This window comes from Aedes albopictus, chromosome 3 (genome assembly GCF_035046485.1).
Source record: "Aedes albopictus strain Foshan chromosome 3, AalbF5, whole genome shotgun sequence".
Classification (NCBI taxonomy): Eukaryota; Metazoa; Arthropoda; class Insecta; order Diptera; family Culicidae; genus Aedes; species Aedes albopictus.
The window spans coordinates 281,311,444-281,336,431 of record NC_085138.1 but is presented as its reverse complement, the minus strand read 5'-3'; the positions used below and the strand labels follow the sequence as shown (position 1 = coordinate 281,336,431).

General features: G+C 38.9%; 2 protein-coding genes across 2 annotated transcripts in view; both read left to right on the top strand.

Annotated features, from left to right (window-relative positions):
- Positions 1-15,334, top strand: part of LOC109420297 (matrix metalloproteinase-14) — a 760,155-nt gene extending 744,821 nt beyond the window's left edge. The window contains exons 3-6 of the mRNA XM_062861127.1: positions 1,590-1,879; positions 1,945-2,748; positions 2,818-2,977; positions 13,811-15,334. Coding sequence (XP_062717111.1) covers positions 1,590-1,879; positions 1,945-2,748; positions 2,818-2,977; positions 13,811-14,174 — 1,618 coding nt within the window. The 3' untranslated portion in view covers positions 14,175-15,334. The remainder of the gene's footprint in view (positions 1-1,589; positions 1,880-1,944; positions 2,749-2,817; positions 2,978-13,810) is intronic.
- Positions 15,335-21,572: 6,238 nt separating this feature from the next.
- LOC109420299 (uncharacterized) overlaps positions 21,573-24,988 on the top strand; it is a gene marked incomplete in the record, with an annotated part of 8,700 nt that continues 5,284 nt past the window's right edge. The window contains 2 exon segments of the mRNA XM_019694623.3: positions 21,573-22,590; positions 22,651-22,752. Coding sequence (XP_019550168.3) covers positions 21,785-22,590; positions 22,651-22,752 — 908 coding nt within the window.

Here is a 24,988-nt window from a genome sequence, read left to right as displayed (position 1 = left end):
ATTAGAGATAGCTTGAGAACAGAAGTGGAAAACCTTTGGACATCAACACTAAAATTTATTGACATTGACGTAAAAAAATAACATTTTTTCGAGAAAAATCCAAAAAGTGTCAATCCATGATAACTTTTTTCAACGTTCAAAAACTATCTATGTTTTAATAGTTTGTGAAGCATCTGTATATTGTTAGTGTACGTTCAAAATTTCATTCAATTCGGCTCACTGATATCCCAGATATGAGAGCTCAAAATTGAGTTGTCTAAAAAATAGTGTTTCACCCGAACGGTTATAACTTTGCGAAAGTTTAATCAATCGAGCACAAATTTGTACCAGTGATGCACATATAACAGGTTGATAAACAGTCAAAATTTGAGATTTTTTGATGCACTCTACGAAAAGTTATAGCATGTTGAATTTTTTTGTGAGAGAAAAAAAGTTGCCTATCCCAAACATTTTGGCCATCCCCTGTATACGATGAGAATGAGGGAAAATGAGTAGCGATAGCCTTTTTCGACCTCTAAGCCCGCCCGTCACAAATCTCCTTATTTTATTCAACATTAGTTAGAAAAAGACCCACTGTGCCCGAATCGTTGGCCATCGCGATGAATGACGGTGGCCATGAAATATAATATAGAAACGCAATCGTGTCGGTTCCCACAACGCATTGAAAACAGACGTATGTATGCGAGCGAAAGGGTCGTCGGCGGAACCCGATGAACCCAAATGATACAATAAATTGCCAATGGAAACTGTAATATTCTTTAGCACGTTTTGTTTGCTGAGTGCTGGCTGGGGTGCACAAACATTTCGATATGTGATGCATTCTCGCTGCAGGAGCATTCTCCATGATGCTAAAAGCTCTAATTGGCTATTGAGGCTGATGCACCGGGCGAGTGATGGATTGCATACTTTTGGGGGCACACAATGTTAACCGAATTGGATTGAGAGGGGGGCGTTGTGTATGAATAGTTTTACCATCATCATCAATATGCACTTTGGGAGATTGTTTGAGTCCTGATGCGAACTTTAATAGCTCAAGGATAATCGAGCAGAACCCGAATGGGTTCGACATGGGATTGAAGTAATAACACTGATAGAATGTGGGATACAAGGCACGCACTCTTGAGGAGGGTTTTGTTAAAATGAATATCATATCAATTTATGAAGGCTTATGAACACTTGGTTTGGGTGGGATGTGTGAGATTGACTGGTGCTTGAGAGAACAGAGGTGCAATTGAGCTTATTTATTCAAGAGTGCTTCCGGAAATGAAATGAAGGCTTATCCAATCAACAAGCTCTTCTTCTCGACAACGTTTGATGATTCAAAGAAATGCTGTGGGAATGCTCCAGGCAGGATATGTAAATTCAGTAAACGAGCAAGCTGGTGTGGCATGTCACGTTGTGGGAAGTGGGATTATTCTTGTAGAGATAACACTTTAGAAATAAAAAAAAATCATTTAAAGGACTGCTCTGTATCAGATGTATGCCGATATGTAAGTGACAATTCAATCAACACAAGGCATGAAAATACACTGAATGCTCATTGTCCAACAGAAATACTTATTTTCAATGTTTTCTTTTTTCAATTACAGTCTGGTGAACCAATCGATGACCGATCTGGATGCGGGGCAGGTCCGGCGAGTTCTACATGAAGCACTGGACTTATGGGCCCAGAATGCGAACCTAACCTTCCGTGAAGTGTACAGCAGTGAAGCGGATATCCAAGTCCTGTTTGCTAGGCAATTTCATGGAGATGGATACAAATTTGACGGTCCGGGTAAAATTCTGGCTCATGCGTTCTATCCTGGTACTGGCATTGGAGGTGATGCCCATTTCGATGAGGAGGAAACTTGGCTTCTGAATGAACCTCTGGGAACAGAAGGTAAGTCCCGAACTTCAATAGTGATCAGCTTGCAGATCATTAATTTATGGCATGTGATATTTTAGGTACCCGTTTATTCGACGTGGCGGTCCATGAGTTTGGCCACTCTCTAGGACTGGGACACTCATCAGTCAAGGAAGCCATCATGTTCCCGTGGCATCACATATCATATCGTGGAAAAGATAGTATACCAGAGGACGATCGTCTCGGTATCCAAGGCATCTACGGACCCAAGAAGAAGACCTACGGACGCAACCCTGAACGACATACTCCAACCACTACGACCACCACTACAACAACAACCCCAACGCCCCCTCGACGACCAACCACTCGGCCACACTACCCTCGAAAAGACCACAACGGCCATCCATGGGAAGGTCTCGATCCCAACTATCCAAACTACCCTAGAAGAACCACGACAACCACAACTACGACCGAAATCCCACGACGGCGAGTCTACTTCGCTGACAAGCCTCGAGGCGTCGGAACTACATACCCAACCCGTCGAACCTACCAGGAGCAACCCTATCCTCGGGAGCCGGACACGGAGCGCCCCACGCACATTCCAACCCCGACCAAGGTGCACCACCACCATCACCATCATCATCACCATCGGACGCAACATCCGGCGACGCGACCACCACTGCCACGCATTCCCAATACTTGTGACACCAACTACGATGCCATCACCATCATCCGGAACGAGCTGTTCATCTTCAAGGATCGCTACCTGTGGCGACTGTTCGAAGGCGACTCGCAAAATCGACCACCGGTCGAGATCGATCGGATGTTCTTCGGTCTGCCAAAGAACTTCGAGCGGATCGATACCGTGTACGAGAACAAACATCAGAAGATTGTGTTCTTTATAGGTTGGTTGTTGGATGTCAACGATGGGATTCTGAACAGTTTTGACTGAAGTTCTTGCTTTATACTTATAGGTAAACAATACTATGTGTTCAACTCGCAGCATTTGGAGCCCGGATATCCGAAGCCTTTGACCCACCTGGGACTACCAGAAAGTATCGAACGAGTGGATGCCGCGCTAGTGTGGAGCTACAACAACCGGACGTACTTGTATAGTGGGCGACTTTACTGGAGGTAAGTTTAATAGAATACCTAATGTTACGGAAAAACTACGCACCAGTCTACCTTGAATCTCCCTACTTTAACGGACTTTTTTACGGCCATCACGGGTAGCTGTACCAAGGCTACCTGTGACCCTGCCGGTCCCTTCCGTAACCAAACAGCTGCGGTGGCCACCTGCACCTCACTCTGTTGCCGCTGAGCTGTGACGAGCTCTTCTGCTTCGGTGCCTCGTCTAGGTTTTTCACCTTCAGAGTCGCCTTTGCTCTAAGAGAGCCCTCACCTCGACCCCTTCGCCAAGGACCTCTTCCACCAAACTTTTATAAGCTGTGCCCTTGCGTTTCTTGTCGCGCTTGAGCTCTACGATTATTTCACCTGTACAAGTATATCTAATAAGTACCTCTGCTCAGCACGTCGCGTCGGCTCCCAGATCCACGAGCATGGCGTCATTTCGCATCGCCTTTAAGACGTCGGAGTACTTAGACTGTTCGGTCTTCTTGATGACGAGCGCTTCGCCTTTCTCGTACTTGGCACTCATGGGCGTAGCCAGAGGGGGGAAAGGGAGAACCGTGCCCCCCCCCCCCCTCTCCCTGGCAGCCGGATTTTTTTTTATTCGAACCAAATCAAAGATTATCAACAATTCAGAGTTTCAAAAAAATCTCAGGAAATAAACTATTCTAATAATTGAAGTTTTTATCCATAATTATCAAACCTTATTTACTCGAAAACCACAAGAAATTTCGCCTAGTATTTCTCCAGGAAAACCATTTCAATCTTATCATAGAATTTTACCAAACAACAAGCTTGGTTAAGTGTCTAAATTTTTTGAGTCCATCCAAAGATTCCAACTGTACAATTCGTCCATAATTTATTTCAGACACGGATCCAGCATTTTTTTTTTTCTAGAAATTCCTACATAAATTCTTCCAGGAATTTGTGAAGAAAGCTTTCCTGGGATTTTCTAAGGAATTCCTCATGGGATGGCTTCCGGGATTACTTATGGGATTTCTTCTGGAATTCCTCCAGGTTTCCCTCGAAAAATTCCTCTAGATTTCTTCTGTGTTCTTTTCAGGGACAACTCCAGGGATTATTTAAAAAAAATCCTCCAAGGATTCTTCCTGGAACTTTTTTTAGAATTCCTCCAGGAGTTCGAAATCTTGGAAATCTTTCAGGAACTCCTCCAGGAATTAATCCAGTAGTTTAGTTCCTCCAGGAAATGTATAGGAATTCCCCCCGATTTTTTCTTCCAGAGATTCCTCCAAAAAAAATCATCAGGAATTCATCCAGAAATTCTTCCCGGAATTCCTCTAGGAATTCCTGCAGGGATTTCTCTAAAAATTCTCCCAGGAATTCCTCCCGATATTCCGCCAGAAATTCTTCTAGGAACTGCTCTAGAGATTTCTCCAGAAGCTCCTCTAGTGTTTAACTCAGGAACTCCTACAGGCATTCCTCCGAGAATTCCTACAAGAATTCTTCAAGGGATTCCTCCAAGAATTTTCCCAGGTACGTCTACAGGAATTCCTCCGAAGATTTCTCCAGGAATAACTTCAGGGGTTCCTCCAAGAATTCCACCAGGTATTCCTAGGCATTCTTCCAGGAATTTATCCAGGAATTCTTCCACGGAATCCTCCTTGGATTCTTGCAGAGATTTCTCCAGAAACTTTTTCAGAGATTCCTCCATCTATTCCTTCATATATTCCTCCAGGAATAGGACAGATCGGTGAAGTACTAGATTTGTAGTAATGAGCTGGATTTTAGTATGGTGAGAAAGCCAATTCTCCGTTTCTGCAATGAAATGGTGCAAAAAGCGTGGGTATTATGATTCCTTGCCTAATTTGATGCTGTTTGAGCAAAACTTTGGGTAACTGTGTTGTTGTTTTCTCCATTTCTTGCAACATAAACAACATAGTTATCCAAAGTTTTGCTCAAACAGCATCAATTTAGGCAAGGAATCATAATACCCACACTTTTTCCATCATTTCATTGCAGAAACGGAGAATTGACCTTCTCACCATACAAAAATTCAGCTCATTACTACAAATCTAGTACTACACCGAACGTGCCCCATTACTTCAGGGACTCTTCCAGGATTTCATCCAGGAATTTCTCCAGGGTCTGCTCGAGGAATTCCTCCAGAAATAATCTCAGGAATTTCTTCAGGGATATCTCCAAGAATTTCACCAGGAATTTATGTGGGCATATCTTCATGAATTCTGTCAGCAATTCATCCAGGAATTTCCTCAAGAAATCCTTCACGGATTTCTTCAGAAATTCATCCAGTAATTGTTTCAAGAATTCCTCTAGAGATTCTTGCAGGAATTCCTTCAGGGATTCATCCAGCAATTCCCACAGGGATACCTCCAGGCATTCCTTCAGAATTTCATCCAGGAATTTCTCCAGGAACTCTTCCATGGATTTCTCCGGGAATTGATTCAGGAACTGCTCCTGAACAACCCTCAGAAATTTTGTCATCAACTTTTCCAGGAATTTCTCTAGGAAATCCTCTAGTAATTTCTTCAGAAATTCTTCGAGGAAATTTTTCGGGAATTCCTTCAGGAATTTTACAGGGATTTCTCCAGAATTGCTTCAGAGATTCCTCCAGGGATTCCTCCTCCTCTTCCAGGGACAATTTTTTGCAGGGATTTTCGCAGGGATTCCTCTAGGATATCCTTCGAAGATTCTTTCTGGAAATCCTCTAGAAATTTCTCCAGGAAATCCTCCAGAAATTCCTCCAAGGATTCTTCCAGGGAATCCTCTAGGACTTTCTGCAGAATTTCTTCCAGGAATCGTTCCAGCTATATCTTCAGGATTTTTTTAGGGATTCCACCAGGCATTCGTCCAGAATTTCTTCAAAAGATTTCTCCAGGAATTGCTTCAGGGATTTCTGAACAATTTTTTTTCTCCAGAAATATAGAAATATTAGAAATATAAATAGAAATCTCCCAGAATTCCTTTACAGATTCCTTCAGACAATTATCCATGAAAATATTTCAAGAATTTCCCTAGACAATCATCCAGGAAGGCCTCTGGAAATTCCCATAGAAATACCTCTAGGAACTCCTGCAGGCATTCCTCCATGATTTTTTCCAATAATTTCTCTAGAAACTCCTCCAGGAATTACCCCAGGAATTTCTTCAAGAATGCCATCAGGAATTTTCCTGGAATTGCTCCTCGACATCTTTCAGAAACTATGTCAGCAATTTCTCCAGGTTTTTTCAGGGATTCCTCCAAGCATTCCTCCATGAATTCCTCCAAATATTCCTCCAGGGATTCCTCCAGAGATTTCTCCATAAATTTCTCCAGGGTTTTTACGGGATTTTACCAGAGATTCCTACAGGAAATCCTTCGAAGATTCCTTCAGGAAATCCTCCAGAAATTACTACAAGGATTCTTCCAGGAAATTCTCCTGGAACTACTCAAGTGATTTTTCTAGAAATTTCTCCAGGAATTCCTCCCAAAATTCCTCTAAAGGTTTCCAGGGATTACTCCAAGAATTTATCCAAGAATTAATCCAGGGATTACTGCTGGGTCTCATCCAAGAATTGCTCCAGGAATTCTTCCAGGGATTACACCAGAAATTCGTTCAGAAGTTCCCCCAGGCATTCCTTCAGGATTCTCTCTAGAGATTTTTCCAGGAATTGCTTGAGGGATTCCTCCAGAAATCCCTTCAGCAATTTCTCTAAGAATTCCTCCAAAGATTTCTTCAAAAATTTCTCAGAGATTTCCTCTAGGAATTCCTCAAGAAATTTTTCTAGGGATTCCTTCCTGGTTTTTTTTTCAGAAATTCCTCTGGAGATTCCTCGAGGAATTCTTCCATGGATTCCTGCTGGGTCTCATCCAAGAATTTATCCAGGTATACTTTCAGAAATTCCTCCGGGAATTCTTCCAGGGATTACTCCAGGAATACCTGAAGTGATTTCTTTAGACATTCCTTTCAGTTTCTCTTCAAAAATTCATTGAGGAGTTCCTTCAGAAATTTCAAAAATCCTTCAATCATTCAATTCAATCAAGAATGCTTCCAGGATTACCTGATGATTTTTTTAAATTATTTCAAGAATTTCTGGAGGAATTCCTTAAGCGACTAATATTTGAAGATAATTGAAAAAGGATGCATACAGGAACCAGGAAATTATCCAGGGATTCTTTTAGGATTCCCTCCAGCAGTTTCTTCAGAAGTTTACTCAGGGATTCCATTAGCAATTCTTACAATAAGCGAGACAATCAGTCCTCCAGTGCTAAAAGTGCTTTCAGATATTTCTCCAGGTAATCCTTCAAGAATTCACCCAGCAAAGACTCTTTCGAAATTCTTCCAGGGATTTCTCTCGGAATTTCTCTAGGAAATGCACCAATAATTTTTCTAGGAATTTCTTCTTAAATTCCTCCAGAGATTTCTTTTTGAACAAGTTCCAGGATGTTTTCAAAAATTCCATAATTTGAGAGTTCTTCGAAAATATCTGCAGCAAAATTCTTCAAGAATTTCTCTAGGCATTTCTTTCAGGAATGCTCACAGGAATAACTCGAGGGTTTCATTCAGTGATAGTTTCAAGGCTTTTATGGGAATACTTTCAAAAATTCTTCCAAGGATCCTCCCGGGAAGACGTCAATTGACACTTCTATGGGATTATGCTCTGCGATGAGTATATGCAGTATATGAGTATATAAAACAATCTTTAGGGAGATTTTGACAAGAATGTACTCGGAGCAATTCAACTGAAGGTTTATTCTTAGAGGAATAGAGGTCCAGGGCATTCCAAGATTGCCAATAAGCATATACAGTGGACATATGTATGTATATGTATAAAATGGATGATTAATTACTGAAAGAACTCCAGTTAGTCATGGAAGACATTAAGTAGACATTTTGAAAAAAAATCCTTGGACGGGTTTTTATTATGTTCTATTGGAAAACCTTGTATAAGGAAATCATAAAGAAATTTCTGGATAAGTTCTCAAAAGAGTTGGTAATTTCCAAAAGAGTTCAGCTAAAATTTGTAAATATAACCAAGAAAAATCTTGGTTCCAGAAGAAACAATGCCTGAGTAATCCTTAAATTCCAAATCTTCCAGAAATTGTCCACCGCTAACACCACCACGTTAATTTGTGTAGAACAGGCGAGCTTTTTTCAACGTATTGTACAAAATTCAACAGCGTTTGTGCTGAAGGGTTAAATACTGCTTTTAGAGTGTATTATTATTATATTAAATTTCATCATGTTGTGTTTAGTTATAAAAGCTTGTAAGTACAAATTTGCCAAGGGTGCTTACTACCCCTGACCAAAAAGCTGGCTACGCCCTTGTTGGCACCTAAACTCTTTTACGTCTTCTTGGTTTGGCGTCCGTGATCTCCTCGACCTGCGGTTTTCAGAAAGCTCCTGAGACCCCCTAATACTCCTAAAACTCGCTTTAACGTACCTGAAATCCCCTAAAACTTCCGGAAACTTCCTGTATCATTCCTGAATCCTCTTGAAAGGCCATGAAATGCCCCTGAAACTCCCTTCAACGCTATTGGAACACCCCCGGAATGCCCCTAAAGCCCTCAAACTCCGGGAACGTCTCTGAAATCCTCTCAATCCTTTTAACCATCTAAAACTCACCTGAAACCATTTGAGATCCCTCAAATCCCCTGGAACACCTCTGAAACTCCCTGAACTATCTTAAACGCCTTGGAAACCCATGAAACCATCTAGAACCTGGAACCTCTTTGAAAGCCTTTTAAAACCCACCCGAACCTCCCGAAACTCCTTTAAATCCCCTTGTTGCTGCTTGTTGCCAGCCAGAAACTTAATAAAACGTCTATAAATGCTTTGAAGCCCATCCTGACACATCCCTGTTACCACTTGAACGTACCCTGAAAGCTCCAGAAACCGCTTCCAAGTGGCCCCTGAAACGTCTTGCTACCATCAGATATTCTCTAAAACGCCTTGAAATCCTTGGAGCCCATCTGAAAATACCTTTAAATTCCATTGAAACCCCCAAAAACCTCCTTTATACCCCTGAAACGTCTGGAAACACATTGACCGCATTAAAACGCCTTCAAAACTCTCTTAAATATCTCCACAACCTTCTTGAGAGCAACCTTGAAAGTCCGGAAACCACTTCCAAATTTCATGTAACCTTCTAAAACTACACAAATTGCCTTGTAGTGTAATTGAAACTCCCTTGAAAGCCCCCTAAAACCTCTTTAAACTCTCTGAAACGTCTTGAAACCCTTCAATACCTCAAAACATCGCTTAAACCTCCTTGAAAGCATCCTTAAACACCCGGAAACTCCTCCAAAGACTCTCTGAAACTTCCTTAAAAGCCCAACAAATAACGCTTGAACCACTGGAAACCCCTGAAAAGCCCTCATATACCATATAACTTCTCTGAAACATTCCTGAAACTGCCTTGGAAGCACCCTGAAACCCCTCCGAAACCCTCCTACAACTCTCTTGAAACTTATGATGAGAATCTGAGAAATTTGTAGCAGACAATTTTAAATTTCGATTACCGCTAAGTGAACAATTAGCGGAATCGGTCAACATTTAGATGAGCTAGTTCAAGGACTTATTCAATATTTGGGATCCAAACTTTCGGTACAAATGTTTTTTTTTCTCTGAGAAAATCAGTGGCGTCTCGTCCATAGGTCCACTGCGTTCACTACACAGTTGATAAAAACTAAAATAAATCACTATCCAGCTTTCCACGCTCGCCATAATGGCGGATGCTATAAAACAGTTTGACAGTATCTGTGCCCCAGCTAACGCAACGACTTATTTCATCCATAGCAACCTTTGATAAACACATATCTCCCCTGCCAGCGGAAAACGAAAGAGGCAAAATTTTTACGTTTCGTTATCGTATCTACAAAAAATTAAACAGTTTTATAACATTTATTTTTTCTTTTAGCCTGAAAACTTGAAATATGTTTGCCATGACCGGAAACCGACGAAATGGTATTTTCGCTTACGCACTTTCACAAGGTTATCTATAAGACTGAATCATATATTCTGTCGTGCACTTCGCGAGGACCGTCCGGAAGATGATCTGTAGAGGCTGGGCGGCTGAGGTGCGTCGATTTCTTGGGACTTTGAACGGCCGTTGGTGTACACTGACAACTAGAGTAGCCGGTCGTGATTACGGGCCACGAGGTTTGGGATCGCGCCGAAATACGATACCTGGAAAAATCCTGAATCCGTTCTCGATCGTGGTTCAAGGGTTGCCACGGGTATCCAGCCGAATCGTTAAATCAACGGATGGGCAACTAACTGGCTTTGGAAGGTCAAACAAACTCCTATCCGTTCAAAACTTGGCGGATTTATGTAGTACAGTGGTATTCAATCTGTATCATCTTTTCCCTTTACGACTATATTTAAATTGTCTCGATGATTTTTCTCGTCAAGCCTAACACCCCTTCGAAGGAGCGCTCACTCTCTCGGGTCAGCCCAAGGGTCAGCCTTTTCCGCCTACACTCAATTGCGGTTCAATGGAGACCGCCACCCATCGCACTTAGGCGGTTTATCTTTAAGCGTGTGCGCGTCACCGCCGTCAGAAGAGTAATTGACCATTGCGAGCTAGCGCCAACTTCATACTTATTGCCCTAAATACCCACATCGATTCAAAATTTAGTCACGGAAACGCATTCGCCCAATGCTAAAAAAACAGTTTGGCCAACCATGAACTAAGTTGCGTTAGCAAGCAAACGTCCAATTCGAACAAAACCTATGCGAGCGCCGCGGGTGGACAATTGGCCAACTATCAAATTTTAGAATCGGTCAAATCGGTGTACGATGGGAATGATTAGTGTTACGTATGTTTGTCTGTGGTAAAATATAGCCCTGGGTTAGTACTGCGAAGTCGTTCATTGAAATGCAATAAACAATCTAACAAATTAACTATTTTTTATGAGGTGCAGAGTAAACTGGTAGAAATTTCTTCGGGGTACACAAGTTATGATTATGTTTATGTGGTAAAGTTTGAATATAGACTTTGATACATTGCCACTAGTATCTTGTCTAAGGGTAATTGCTCTAGCTCCGGGACATCCGGAACTGTTTGCCGAATTCCTGTTCACGACTATCAGGAATAGCCCTGGCTAATCGCCTGAGAGTTTCCCGCTTGTTTTTGCTGTGCTCGCAACCTCGGTATTGATCCTGTCCACTGTGAATCGCCATTGCAGACCGCCTGATGGCCGCTCGTGGGCACCGCTGCTGGCATACTGGCCCACTGTTGCGACAGGCAACAGCTCACAGCATACAACATCTCCGAATCCACGTGTCACGTTGCTTTTTGAAAGTCATATTGTTGGTCAATCCCTCACTTTGGCCACGTCGCAGGCTCCACGAAAAACTCCCCCCCTGACGAAAGCTGGTTGTATCGCGACGTACCGACGAGACTGTCCGTAACACTAAACACCACATAACGAGCCGCCATTACAGCATCCGGATGATTTCGAGCCACTGCCGTCGCTGGCTCCCGATCATCCACCGGCCGCGGCTTCCGACGCCTCAAAGTCATCACCTTCGACATAGCCGGTCGGCTACTGGTCTCCCACCAAAACTGTTAGACGGGAACAACATAGTGATGTGGACATATGGCAATTTTTCAGGCTAGAAGATAAATAGATGTTTAAAAAATGATTTTTTTAGAGATATGCAGAGAACATAAATGAGGATCAATAAATCCATTACATTACGAAGTGGTATTTTAACGATTAGCGGGATGTTTATTTAAAAGTTTCAATTCTGTCTGGTAATAATAATGAAATTCAGAGTTTGTTTTTTTTCCGTTGACAAGGAAAATAATTGTCAACATTTTGCTACAAACGATATAAACTACTCATTCGATCCTTTTGATGTTCACAACTTCAAGTGAACAAACCACTATGAAATACTAGTGCGTATCCAATAGGAATCAAGTAAATTTTCCAACTTAATTTCACTATGCCACCACCCTGCCGCTGCCAGAGTGCTCCACGCCGAAGCATGCGAAACATCCATGTGACAGCATCGCCAAAAATCTCTCGCCTCAGTTCACTTCCAGAAGTACACGGGAGCGCTGTATATGCATGCAAGAACTGTGTTTACTTGTGTTCGACAGTTCTGTGCTGCTTTGGCAATGTATTAGTAAAATTTTTGTGCACTTCTTCCAATGGACGTGGGCCTCATCGGGGGCCGGGGAAAGGAAAGTTTGTTTGCTTACACCAAGCTTGCGCTCGCGGGGAAGCTGTTAAGTTTGGAAACGTCGCATTTGAGTTACTGTATGCTTCAGCAAGAGAGCGAGGTGAAAGAGCAAAGAGAGAGAACTTGTACCATTCAACAGAGGCCGCCCATCCACTCTTTTGGCATGCGTGCATGCCTTTGGGTGGACATGAATGGGTGGCATTTTCATTCACTACTAGTTTGCACGTCGCGTACGGTTTCATTTTCTAGCAACATTCAAAGGAAAATGGAGCGGGATATCGTAGACAATCTACTCCCGCAATTCGTTTGCCAGGCGGTCGATTGAGGAAAAGATTGTACCGCTTCTCGAATCATCTATTAGTAGAATACCCTCTTCGATTGAGTGTACTCAGATTTGTGCTTTTAATTCCGCCCTCTAATGCTTACCCTTGAAGCCCTTAAACAGATACGCATGTTTCAACTACAGTCATAGCATAATCATGGGTTACTCACATGGGTCAATTTCATTTAAATTCTATTTGAATAGCATAGAGAACAGACAGACTAGTAATACATAGTTACAGAGTGACCCATAATTGTGCAATGGGTGTTCCACTTCTTTAGTGTCAGTTATCCACTTCTGAGTGGATTCTTCGAAGCTCAAAAGTTATTCCGAAAAAAAACCCTTAACAATTGGTGGGCAATGTTTACTCTCGCTTCCCAAATTTCGATAAAGTCTGGCTGACCAATGAGCTGAAAATATTTTACACGAAAAAAGTCGCAGAGAAAGCTAAGGTGCTTACTAAGAACAATTTGGAAGACGTCTTCTCAGAAACGTGGGTATCTGCTTATTCCTCCGATAATAACACTTACGTCAACAACTGATGCCGTTGGAAGGAGCTTTTCCATCTCAAAAGAATAAGAACCTATCTTCAGTTTCAATGAGCGAGCAAAGACTAAAGAGGCTTAAACTGATGGCGGTAGAAAATCCTCTGTTTCATCAATTGAAACAACAAGGCAGTTTTCTCGACGAAATCGTCGATAGATTCGCTTGTCTAGCGGAGTTCAGGTTCCTGCTGTTTTCCATTCATACTACTCCCATGTGAAAACTCTTCAAGTGCACAGTCAGCTTTACGGGTCACGAGACGCCTCTGGAGAAAATGGAATGTCACGGGATTCGTACAGAAAAATTACAAGCAATGCGGATCGAGCTTGGGAACAATAATTATTCCTTATTCTTCCTTCAAAACTACATTATCAAAATTCACAGAGAACAAATACTCTTTCCCACGTGGAAGAGCTCTCTGGATGTAGCAGCAAAATTAGAAACTGCTAAAGAAATGTGACAGTTTGAAACGTTTAAGGGGATTTCAGGGCATTTCAAGGGGTTTTGAGGGTGTTTCAGGGAGTTCAGGGAGGTTCCATGAGAGTTTCAGTTCAGGGTAGTTGTAAAATCTCCTGGCTCTAGAGCCCCTTTGAACTTCACTGTTCACTTCAGTGTTCTTTCAGGTGTTCATCGTAGTTCTTCTACCACCTTTCGATTTTCTTTCTATCTTGTGCCTGGTTTGAGCAGTCCGGTATCCCTTACACTTCTGTCTGCTCTCCCAATTGATCTAAATGTATTTCGATTTCACTTATATCTCAGAACAACAGCGCTACTCTGACAGAACACTATAACGCATTTTTTCCAATTCTTCCCTCTTCCACAGATTCGACGAAGACGCCAACCACGTCGAACTGGACTATCCCCGGGATATGTCCATGTGGAGCGGTATCGGCTACAACATCGATTCCGCCTTCCAGAACCGCGACGGCAGGACGTACTTCTTCAAGGGCAAAGGCTACTGGCGCTTCAACGATCTACGGATGAGTGTTGACCACCGGGACCCGTATCCGTCGGCCGAACGGTGGATGAAGTGCCAGCGGTTACCGATGGTCGACAGCACCACCGAAGATCAGGAAGAAGTGGTCATTACGAGCGGTACTGGCAGAAGACGGAGCATTGCGGATGGGCTTTTACTGGGTGTAGTGCTGATAGTTAGTTTAAAAATTACGTCTGTGAGGGTTTATTAGAACATGCCGATTTTGTCATCCAATTTTCTAGTTTAGTAGTCAACACCAAAATTAAAGTTTTCACCGGGTGGGTTCAGCCTTTTCGTATTCAATCACGTCACTGCCAAAAAAAGTATTGTATTTTTTTCTTTTTTAAATTTTTGGTTCAGTTAACTCATTTGACATAAAAGCGCTGTGCAATATAGCTTATAGTCTGATCAAAATACTTTGAGAACCCTATGGGGAAAATTTTGATTGGGAGGAATTCCTATTCTCGTACGAAATTGTCTTTTATTCCAATTAAGCTAGGGAAATTATTTACTTAACGAGAAGTTTTTCAAAAAATCAAATACCACCACTATTTTGCTGGGCAGACAACCATCATTTAAATAAACATAGATATTTGAATCGTTTAATTAGAAATTTTGAAAAACTTTACACTAAAGTTTGTAAAAACACATGACACACTTAGTTAACGTTAGCTTAGAATCAAGTAGCTTAAAATTATCATGACCAAATCAATGTCCGTATTCGCATTTGTGATAAAAGCCACACAGCAGTTGCTTCGACAAGAAGCACAGCCTTATTAAAAAAAACTTTTTCAACATTAAGTGCACATATAATTAAGGTATTGAAGAAAGTGCTAATTGTATGTGCGACTACGGATCATTTTTGTTTCTGAATTGAATGAAAAACATCACCACCAATTGGTACTAGCATGTGGATGTCCGGAGCGATGCAGGAGCAGTGAATTTAGAAATGTGAACTGGAAGTTGAGTAAAGAAATAAAAACGCTTCAACATTAGGGTTAAATTAGTTTTATACATTTATAATTGATTATCAATGGACTGGACTGGATGGAAACTGCAAGTTTACCGGCCCTTGGACACTAACAAGGGGTATGATAAATTGTGTCTCAAACGAAATGCCATAGGTTCAGAGGGGGTGTCCATAAATTAGGTCACGCTATTGAGAGGAATAGAGGGAAGCTTAACCATAACCATGAATCCACACGAAAACACCCGACTTCCCATACATATAGTCTGACATATATGTTATTGGAGGAAAGAAATGTTGAACTTTTTGTTGAAGTAATTTGTGGACGATCCCTCAGTAGAATGGTGGGTCATGTAGCAATTATCAGTGTAATAGGTGAATGATAATAAAGAAATTAAAAAATAGTAATGTTTTGTTTATTTTGTACATGATGACCGTCATTTCTGAAAAATTTAAGTAGGGTAATTAATCATGAGTTGAACCAAAATGCGGCTTTCTCAAGCATCGGGAGTTTTGACTGATTTTTTCATCCATATGGAAATAATTTACTACGGTAAAGTCTCAGGTATATGAAAGCCACGGATATTAGCTTTTCTTAAAGTGGTAAAAAGTTTACATTTGCACCAAATTTCATTGAAAAATTCAAATATTTATCAATAGTGGTTTTAATCTTAATTTGAACCATCGTAATCATAATTTGAACCAATTTTAATCTAGATTTGAACTACTGGCGGCAGCAGCTCCAGCAATTCCCACAACAGCCAATTTCATTCTAAATAACTAAAAATTACATGGATCTGCTAACTCTCATAACTGTTTTTCATTAGGCAGTGGAATTTCATCTCAGAATGTTCGGAGTTCTTCAGAAATTTGGAAACTAAATTTGGGATTTTCCGCCTCTCAAGAGTAAACCAAGCAGCCACTAGCGCAGTCTGCAGGCCAACACTGCACAATGGGTCCAGAGCCGCATTTACGAAGACAAAAATGTTTGTGCATAAACCTTAAGTTTTAGATACATAAATAGTGGCTTTGAGAAAGTTTCTTCATATTTTTCGACATTTTTTCTCGTCATTGCCCAAGTAACATTTTAAGTTTTGTTCGCCTCTACAAGAGATCTTCATGACCAATTTTATAAAACTTGCAATAAAACTGATTTATACATCAAAACCTCTTGATAACCTCTTTAAGAGCATCTTCCGGCTAAGTGGACCACTCTCGGAGAGGTTTTGCAAACCACATTAAGAGTAGCAATAAAACCGTTTTAAAACCTAGTAGAAAAAATTCCCATTCTCGATTGTTGTTGTTTTTTTTTTCAACAAAAACTATGACAGCTCAAGATGAAGAGAAGCTTTTTCGATGGCACGCAAAGTTCAGGACGATGCATCATTTGTAAGTAGAAGCGGTCATTTCAAAGTAATATTTTAGTTGTTATTGTGTTGGTAGGCTTATGCGCATTCAATTTTACCGTAAATATTGGGGTTGAAGCATCATAAAATTAATGCGCTTCAAAAATAGTGAATATTATCATCTTGGAATGAAATTAATCAATTTGTTTATTCAGTAAAACTATCTCGAATCACAAGAAAACTCAGCAGAGAGAGTTTATTTATGTGAGCAGATTATGGAAATGGTGGCAAACTATCAATTCATTGCTAATTTGAGCAAAATTAACTATTTTTCATTCACGTTACCTAATCCTTCAATATGGCGACAACCATAATCAGCAAAAATAAAACGAACGCAAGTTTACTTTTATGATGACCGCAATAAACCTAGAAATGTCGTAGTTCTGCTTTTCCACCAACAGTAGTCGTTACTAATCGAACGGATCGCCATCTGTTGAGAGTTTCAACAGTTTTATTGTGGTAATTATGATTGCCAGAAGGTTTACAAATCGGAAAGTTTTTTCTTTCTGGATATCTTCAAGTGTACTATAAAACATTGTATCAATGGTTTTCATAAAAGCAGTCATAAAACTGCGAGTTTTAATTATTACTGTAATAAAACCCTAATAAAAATCAAACAAAACCAATCAGCGATGAAATTATTACTTGGGTGTGAAATTAGGGTAGTCCCTCTAGTTTAGCTGATCCAAATATCTGCTTTTTAATAGTTTTATGATCGCTTACAAAATGTTCTACAAAGTTGTAATAGAACTTATTTGGAGCAAGTTTTCCAAAGAAACCATTATTCTATCTCTTATGGTTCCTAACTTATATTTTTTAAGAGAATCATGTTAGGGTAATCCATGAAATTCAGTTTTCTTGTGATAACTTTTAATCCATTCGTTTCTCGTAAAAACTTTGTTCCGAGCACTTTTAGAACTATCAATGACGCATATTTCCAAAGAGCTCAAGGTTCTATCTCTCATAGTTTAAAAGATATAGGCTTTTTTCTTCGAAAAATCACTTTTTTTCAAAAATTCATATCTCAAAAAGGAGCAAATGGATTTTTTATCGCCTTATTGAATTAAAAAGATCGTACTCTGTTCTATTGATGGTGAAAAAATTGGGAGTACCTTTTTTGTTTGAAGCTTTTTGTTGGATTTTGAAAATACGGTTTTTTTACATAGAAAATTAGTTGTAACTCTTAAAATCCATATAAAAATCCGTTTCTATCTATATATATAAAAATGAGTTTGAAGTTCCTTTGAGGCAACAAAACTCTAGAACGGATAAACCGATCAGCATGGCTCTTGAATGGTTCGGTTTGTATTCGTAGTGGCTGTGTTTATATGTACAAAAAGTTACGAAAATCAACTAAAAAAGTAGGGAAATTGTGAAATTACTGATTTTTTATGAGTTGGGAAGAAAATCATCACGATCGAAATGAAACCAATCTAGAGTGCGCTGGAAAAATGACCTTATCAGTTGTCAAACCACAACCTCTTGGCAAGACAAAGTTTGCCGGGACACATAGGCGCCAACTTATGGGGGGCAAGCATGGTTTCGCCCCCCCAATATTTGACGATTTTCAATGATTTTTCGATTTTCCCATACAAAAAATCAGAAAAACCAGGCTTTGCCCCCCCAATAATTTGACCAAGTTTGCGCGTCTGCGCGGGACAACTAGTTCATTATAATATTCATTATATGCGTTGATTTTTTCGCTATACTTTGTTCTGAGCACTTTCAGAGCATCCAAAAACTCACAATATTGTCGAAGACACCAAGTTTGTATCTCATCGATTTTAAAAGTTACAACTGTTTTTCTATGTAAAAACCCACATTTTTAAAATTCAATAAAAAGCTTTAAACAAAAAAGGTAGGTACTCACAATTTTTTCACCATCAATAGAACAGAAAACGTTCTTTTAAATACATTTCGGCGATTGAAAATTCATTTGCTCCTTTTAAAGATATGACTTTTTGGTAAAAGTGATTTTTTGCACAAAAAAGCCTAAAATCTTTTAAACTATGAGAGATGGAATATTGAGCTCTTTGGAAAAAATATGCGTCGTTGATAGTTCTAAAAGTGCTCGGAACAAAGTTTTTACCAGAAACGAATGGATTAAAAGCTATTACAAGAAAACTGAATTTTATGGATCACCCTAACATGATTTAAAAAAATATATATAAGTTAAGAACCATAAGAGATAGAATAATGTTTTTTTTGCAAACTTGCTCCAAATAAATTCTTTTACAACTTTGTAGAACATTTTGTAAGCGTACATAAAACTATTAAAAAGCAGATGTTTGGATCAGCCAAACTAGAGGGACCACCCTAATTTTACAATCATGAGAAAAAAGGTCGAAAAATATGAAGACACTTTCCCAAAGACACCATGTATCTAAAACTTAAGCTGCTAGTACACAGGGTCAAATATTTGTCCAAAAAGAAACCAATGCTCAAACATCTTGTTTGACTCGATCGAATTTTCATTAGTGTCAAACTGATGTTGTTTCTTGAGTTCTTTCCTTGTCAAATATTTTACCCTGTGTACTACTGGCCTTAATGTTTATACCAGCAAAGGTCTATTAACACTCGCGACCCCGTGATCGAAAATTAGTTGTAACTAAATCTTCAAATGACTATATCTCAGCGATGGCTCAACCGATTTTCTTATGGATCTCTTGTCCGAATCCTAAAGTTTCAGATAATAAGGCAATCCATGACGACATATCGCGATGGGGGTGACAGCTGAAATTGTAAACACAGTGTATGTATGGCTTACCAAATTTTCGTCGAGTGTTCTCTGTGCTTAACAAATTCCTTTGTGTTCAACTATCACCCCGATTGACGAATGTCAAAAATGCATGGTAAACAAAGAAAATCAGCTGATCGCATCTGTCTCATGGATTGCCTTATTGAACAGAAATCATTCTGGGGATGTTCAAATTTCTTGTAAAAAAGTGCAACCGATACATTTTTTTCGACGTGCTCATTTGATTGTAAACGTTCAAAATATTTCAGTAAACATCATAAATTTTAGTGATGCAAATGAATATAGTATAATACTAGCTGTACCCGGCAAACTTTGTCTTGCCTACTGCGATTTTTGACGTTTCAAGTCCCTAGCCAAGCGCCCAAATCCCCGTTCAAAATGTATGAAAACCTTATTTTCAAAAACTCTCAATTTTTCCATGTTTTTGGCCTCATAAACCTTCCTTGTGTGAAAACTAACAGAACAAAACTTCGACCCAAATCGAACCATCCGTTCGCAAGTTATGCGCGGTCCCACGTATGCCACTGCATTTTTATTTATATAAATAATAAAATTTATAAATATACAGAAAACTGAATGCACATCGTAAGTCCAAAGACAAAAAAATGAACATCCCTAGCGCTCCTGGCACAGTGATTGATTGCAATTAAATTTTCAATTGGCTATATCTCAGCGATGACTCAATCGATTTTCAAAATTATTTTACCAATCTCTTGTCCGAATCTTAAGTCGATGGTATAAATCCTAAGTATTCTTCGAAAGATAATATCGCGGTAATCAAATGTCCGATCCTACACGGTCAGAAAATTCACACAAAACTGAGCTAAACTGGAACAGCTCAAAAAATGAGTAAATTGCTTTTCCAGCACTAGCGCTGGCACAAGTGCGAAAATTTCATCAGTTTAAGCCGTATAACATTCTTGATGTTGTGAAGAATATTATACGGCTTAAACCAGTTGGATTTTTGCAGTTGGGCCAGCGCTATCGCTGGAAATGCAATTTACTCATTTTTTGAGCTGTTCTAGTTTAGCTCAGTTTTGTGTGAATCTTACTTATTTTAGAGTAACTTTTTCTTAGCGTGTAATAAAATTGTATAGGGATGTACTAGAATGTTGTAGCTTTCATTTGGTGCCAAGAGAACCGAAATCGATTGACAGACGGCTGAGATATTTATTATGATACACTTGGTCAAAAATCTCAAAAAGTTTAGTTGTATAAATCTTAAGTACTCTTCGAAAGATATCTCTTTAACCAAATGTCCAATCGAAATTAAATTTCTGGGCGATCTACTAGGATGTTGTAGCGTTCATTTGGTGGCAATAGAACCCAAATCGGTTGACAGACGGCTGAGAAATTTAACCCTAAAAGGGATACCTGGGGTCCATTGGACCCCAGGCGCCTTTCAGAGCTCGTCTTTGATGGAACACACTCAGCGAGGTGACAAAACTGAAGGTATCCCTTTTAGGGTTAATATTATCGTCGCACCACCAAATCGAAGTCGTCGCTAGAAGCACATGCGAAGTTGCAGCTGCGAAGTAAATTTGAATCTATTTTTTCTGTTGCGCATCATTAAGCTAATTAAGAGCAACAATATGCACTAATCCAAATTGAGTTGCGACATTTCTAAGTAGGTTAAAAATCAATTTTCGCACGTTCGGTCACTTCGTATTTCGACCAAAAGCATAATATGATACACTTTGTTAAATATCTCAAAAAGTTCAGTTGTATTACTCCTAAGTACTCTTCGAAAGATATCTCAGTAATCAAATGTCCAATCGAAATAAAATTTCAGAGCGTTCAAAATCTTTGGAAAACTCAATACACATTCTGTGATAACACCAAAGAGAGGATCATGAAGAGAACTCGAAAATGTCAGTTAGGCCCAAATGAAAAATCAGTGTCGAAGTGACATTTCAACACACGAACACTAGCGTGATTTTTACCATTGACCAATCCAAATTCCTGTGTGGTAGTGGTTTGTGTTCAGATTTTCCGTGTTAAGCTATCTGTAAGAACTTTGTAAACATCTTTTGTTCTCACGTATATGGATAGGCTTGCAGTAGGTTTCGTGAGACATTTTTTGGACAACTCAATACCCAAAAATGCACGCCAATTCAAAAGCTATTCAGATTGCATATGCAAATATTACCCAATTGATTTGGGAAAAACGGCTAAATAATAATATTGTTCGTGCAGTTGAAAATCGGAATTTTTGACACGCGAAAATCGATGTTTTTCCTAAACTGCGTGTCGGACGTACGTGCGCTAGATAGAGGGCCAGGTCCGCTGTCCAGCGCACTACGTCCGACGTTAGGTTTCACGTATGAATTTTGAGAATATTCGATTGTCGGGTGTGAGGAAACTTCGGGTTTCAACCGCGACGACAATAAAATTATCAACCGCGGTAAGAGTGCACACATTTTCCCCCAAGTTTCATAACTAGGACATCTACAAAAGAGACACGCACATATTTCAACGTGATTACCACTATAGCTGATCACTAACATTTACATATTTAATCGCTTGGCTATTGACTAAAGAAAGTCCCTTCGGATCTATTGTGCACTATCATTTGAGTCTGGTCATTTCAATGTACAGTGTGGATCGTTAACCAAAGTATCTCGTGTCGACAACTAAAATCGTGTTCCATTTTGTGTAAAACCGGTATACCCGAGCCATAATTTCCACCGATGCCTTCCAGTGGATTCCTCCGCATTCCGCCAATGGAGCAAAGCAAGGAAATTGCTAAGAACTGGCTGGACAGCAAAATCAATACAGATGAGCTATTTGCCTGTGCCATCTGCCATTGCGCGATCAGCGCGGAACATCCCATCCATTGTCCACAGTGCTCCAATTTGTTCTGTGCCACTTGCATAGATCAGTGGTTCGCTACCGGAGGTCCGCGGCCATCGGTTGTATCCAGCGTGAAACGATGTCCATGCTGCCAGTCGAAGGTGACAATGAATCAATTTACCTACTGTCGCGTCTACCAGGAGGTACGCGAGGTAATCGATAGCCTCCACAATAGTATGGAAGAATTGATTCAGCAACTTAGGAAACCCGTCATTTTGTGCGAGAAACATAACAAAGAACTGACATTGTTCTGCCAGGAATGCGACAAGTGCATCTGTGTAAAGTGCGTTCTAGTAGATCGACACCGTGGACATATCGATCTGGTGCTGGAGTTGGACGACGCTCGTGAAAAGCTGAAAAACACCATCCTCAGAGAAAACAAATTCTTGGCCAAACGCTTAGACATGCTGAATAATGTAAATAATCGACTAAAGACGCGGGAAAATGATATGCACCAACTCTGCGACTCCATTGTGAACGACATGAACATCACGGTTGATGCCATGATCGAGAAGATGCATGAAGACAAAGATGAGAGGATAGAGAAGTATATTGCGCCTGTGAAGGCAGCAGTAATGCGGCAACAGAAAGAAGTGGAATCTATCATCCAGCAATCGTTTGCGTTGGCGAATGAGGAGACCTGGTAATGCTATTTTAAGTTGATTTTCTTTTTTTTTTATTTTAATGATGGTTTTATTTGCAGCCCCGACGTGCTAGTGAAAACCTGCCAGATGATTCGTACCATCAAAACCATGAACTATAAAGAATTCCCTGTTGATCAACATCACGATATAAACTTTACAAAGTAAGTATTTGAACATTATAACATTAGATACCTATATCACAGTTAAACAGACCTAACACTCTCATCATTCTCATCGTACACTGATTTAACGGCCAATTTTAAAATTGAATGACCAAACTTGGTCTTTTAGCATTGGGCGAACATGCCGGACAGTGTTACGTCTGTTTGTCTGTGCCTATATCGGACTTCACTTGTACTTACTTAACTCAGTGCATAGTAGGTTATACACACGTCCAAAGCCAAAAGCTTAGGTTATGCCCATTTGAATTCTTGTACAGTGATGACCCGATTTCGTCTACTCTTGATTTTGTATTTTCATTCATTTGTAATTTCATATTTTTATGGAAAATAAAATATTTTCTTCATAATTTCAAATTTTTTATCTGCTCATCATAACCAATATTCATATTCAATAGATTTTGATCCATTGATTCAGAATCTGACCTAAAAATCTTTGTAACACGTAACATTTTTGAGAAAAATAGGATTTTATTCTCAATGTTTCATATTTTCATAGAAAATAAACTATTGTCTTTATCATTTTAATTTTTTATCTTCTTATCTTAACCAATATTTCTATTTAATAGATTTTCATATACTGATTCGGAATTTGACTCAAGAATTTCTGTAACACGTAATTTTCATAGAAAACAAAATATTGTCTTTATAAATTTAAATTTTTCATCTGCTAAACATAACCAATATTTTTATACAATAGATTTTGATCCACTGATTCAAAGCTGACCTAATAATTTCTGTAACACGTTAAATTTTTGTGAAAAATAGGATTTTATTCACATAATTTCATATTTCATAAAAAAAACTATTGTCTTTAAAATTTAATTTTTTTATCTGCCCATCTCAACCAATTTGTATGTTCAATAGATATACATATAGGAATTCGGAATCTGATTTAAGAATTTCTGTAACACTTAAACTTTTTGAGATAAATTGTGTTTTATTCATAAATTTTCACATTTTCATTGAAAACAAAATATTGTATGCATAATTTTAAATTTTTAATCTGCTCATCATAACCAATAATTTTATTAAATAGATTTTTGATCCACTTATTTAGAGTCCGACCTAAGAATTTATGTACGTGTTACAGTATTTCTAGTGTTACAGTACTTTTATTCACAATATTTCATATTTTCATAGAAAATAAACTATTGTCTTCATATTTTTTATCTGCTTATCTTAACCAATATTTACATTTAATAAATTTTCATCCACCGATTCGGAAACTAACCTAAGAACTTCTGTAAAACGTACAGTTTTTGAGAAATTTTTTTTTCACATTTTTATTGTTTTCAAAAAAATAAAATATTGTCTTTTTATTTTTTTTATCTGCTGAATTCTTATTATATCTTATAAATTCTGTAACACGTACAGATTTTGAGAAAAATAGAACTATATTTACAACATCACATATGGTCATTGAAAATAAAATATTGTCTTTATTATTTAAAATCTACTGCTCATGGATATTAACAATCGTATAAAATAATCTTTGATCAGCTGACTCAGATTCATTGCTCAGAAATTCTGTACAGTTTTTGAGAAAAAAACAGTGTTTCACATTTACATGAAAAAATCAATTTATGAGAAGAATTGACCATTTTAATTCTTGAGAATATTAAATTTTGTTATTAAAATCCAACTTAAAAACTGTATGTGTTACAGCAATACTAAGGTAAGAATAAGGAATAAGGCCGTTACAAATATTTACAGGGGATGGCCAAAATGTTTGGGATAGGCAACTTTTTTTCTCTCACAAAAAAGTTCAACATGCTATAACTTTTCATAGAGTGCATTAAAAAAATCTCAAATTTTGACTGTTTGTCAACCTATTATATGCGCATCATTGGTACAAATTTGGGCTCGATTAAATAGTTTTTCACGAAGTTAGAACCGTTCGGGTAAAACACTATTTTTTAGACAACTCATTTTTGAGCTGTCATATCTCGGAAACCAGTCAACCGAATTGAATGAAATTTTGAACGTACACTAACCATATACAAATGCTTCACAAACTATTAAAACATAGATACTTTTTGAAAGTTGAAAAAAGTTATCATGGATAGACACTTTTTGGATTTTTCTCGAAAAAATGTATTATTTTTACGTCAATGTCAATAAATTTTAGCGTTGATGTCCAAAGATTTTCCACTTCTGTTCTCAAGTTATCTTTAATCAGATATATTAGAGCCAATTTAGCTTAAGGGAAGAACCC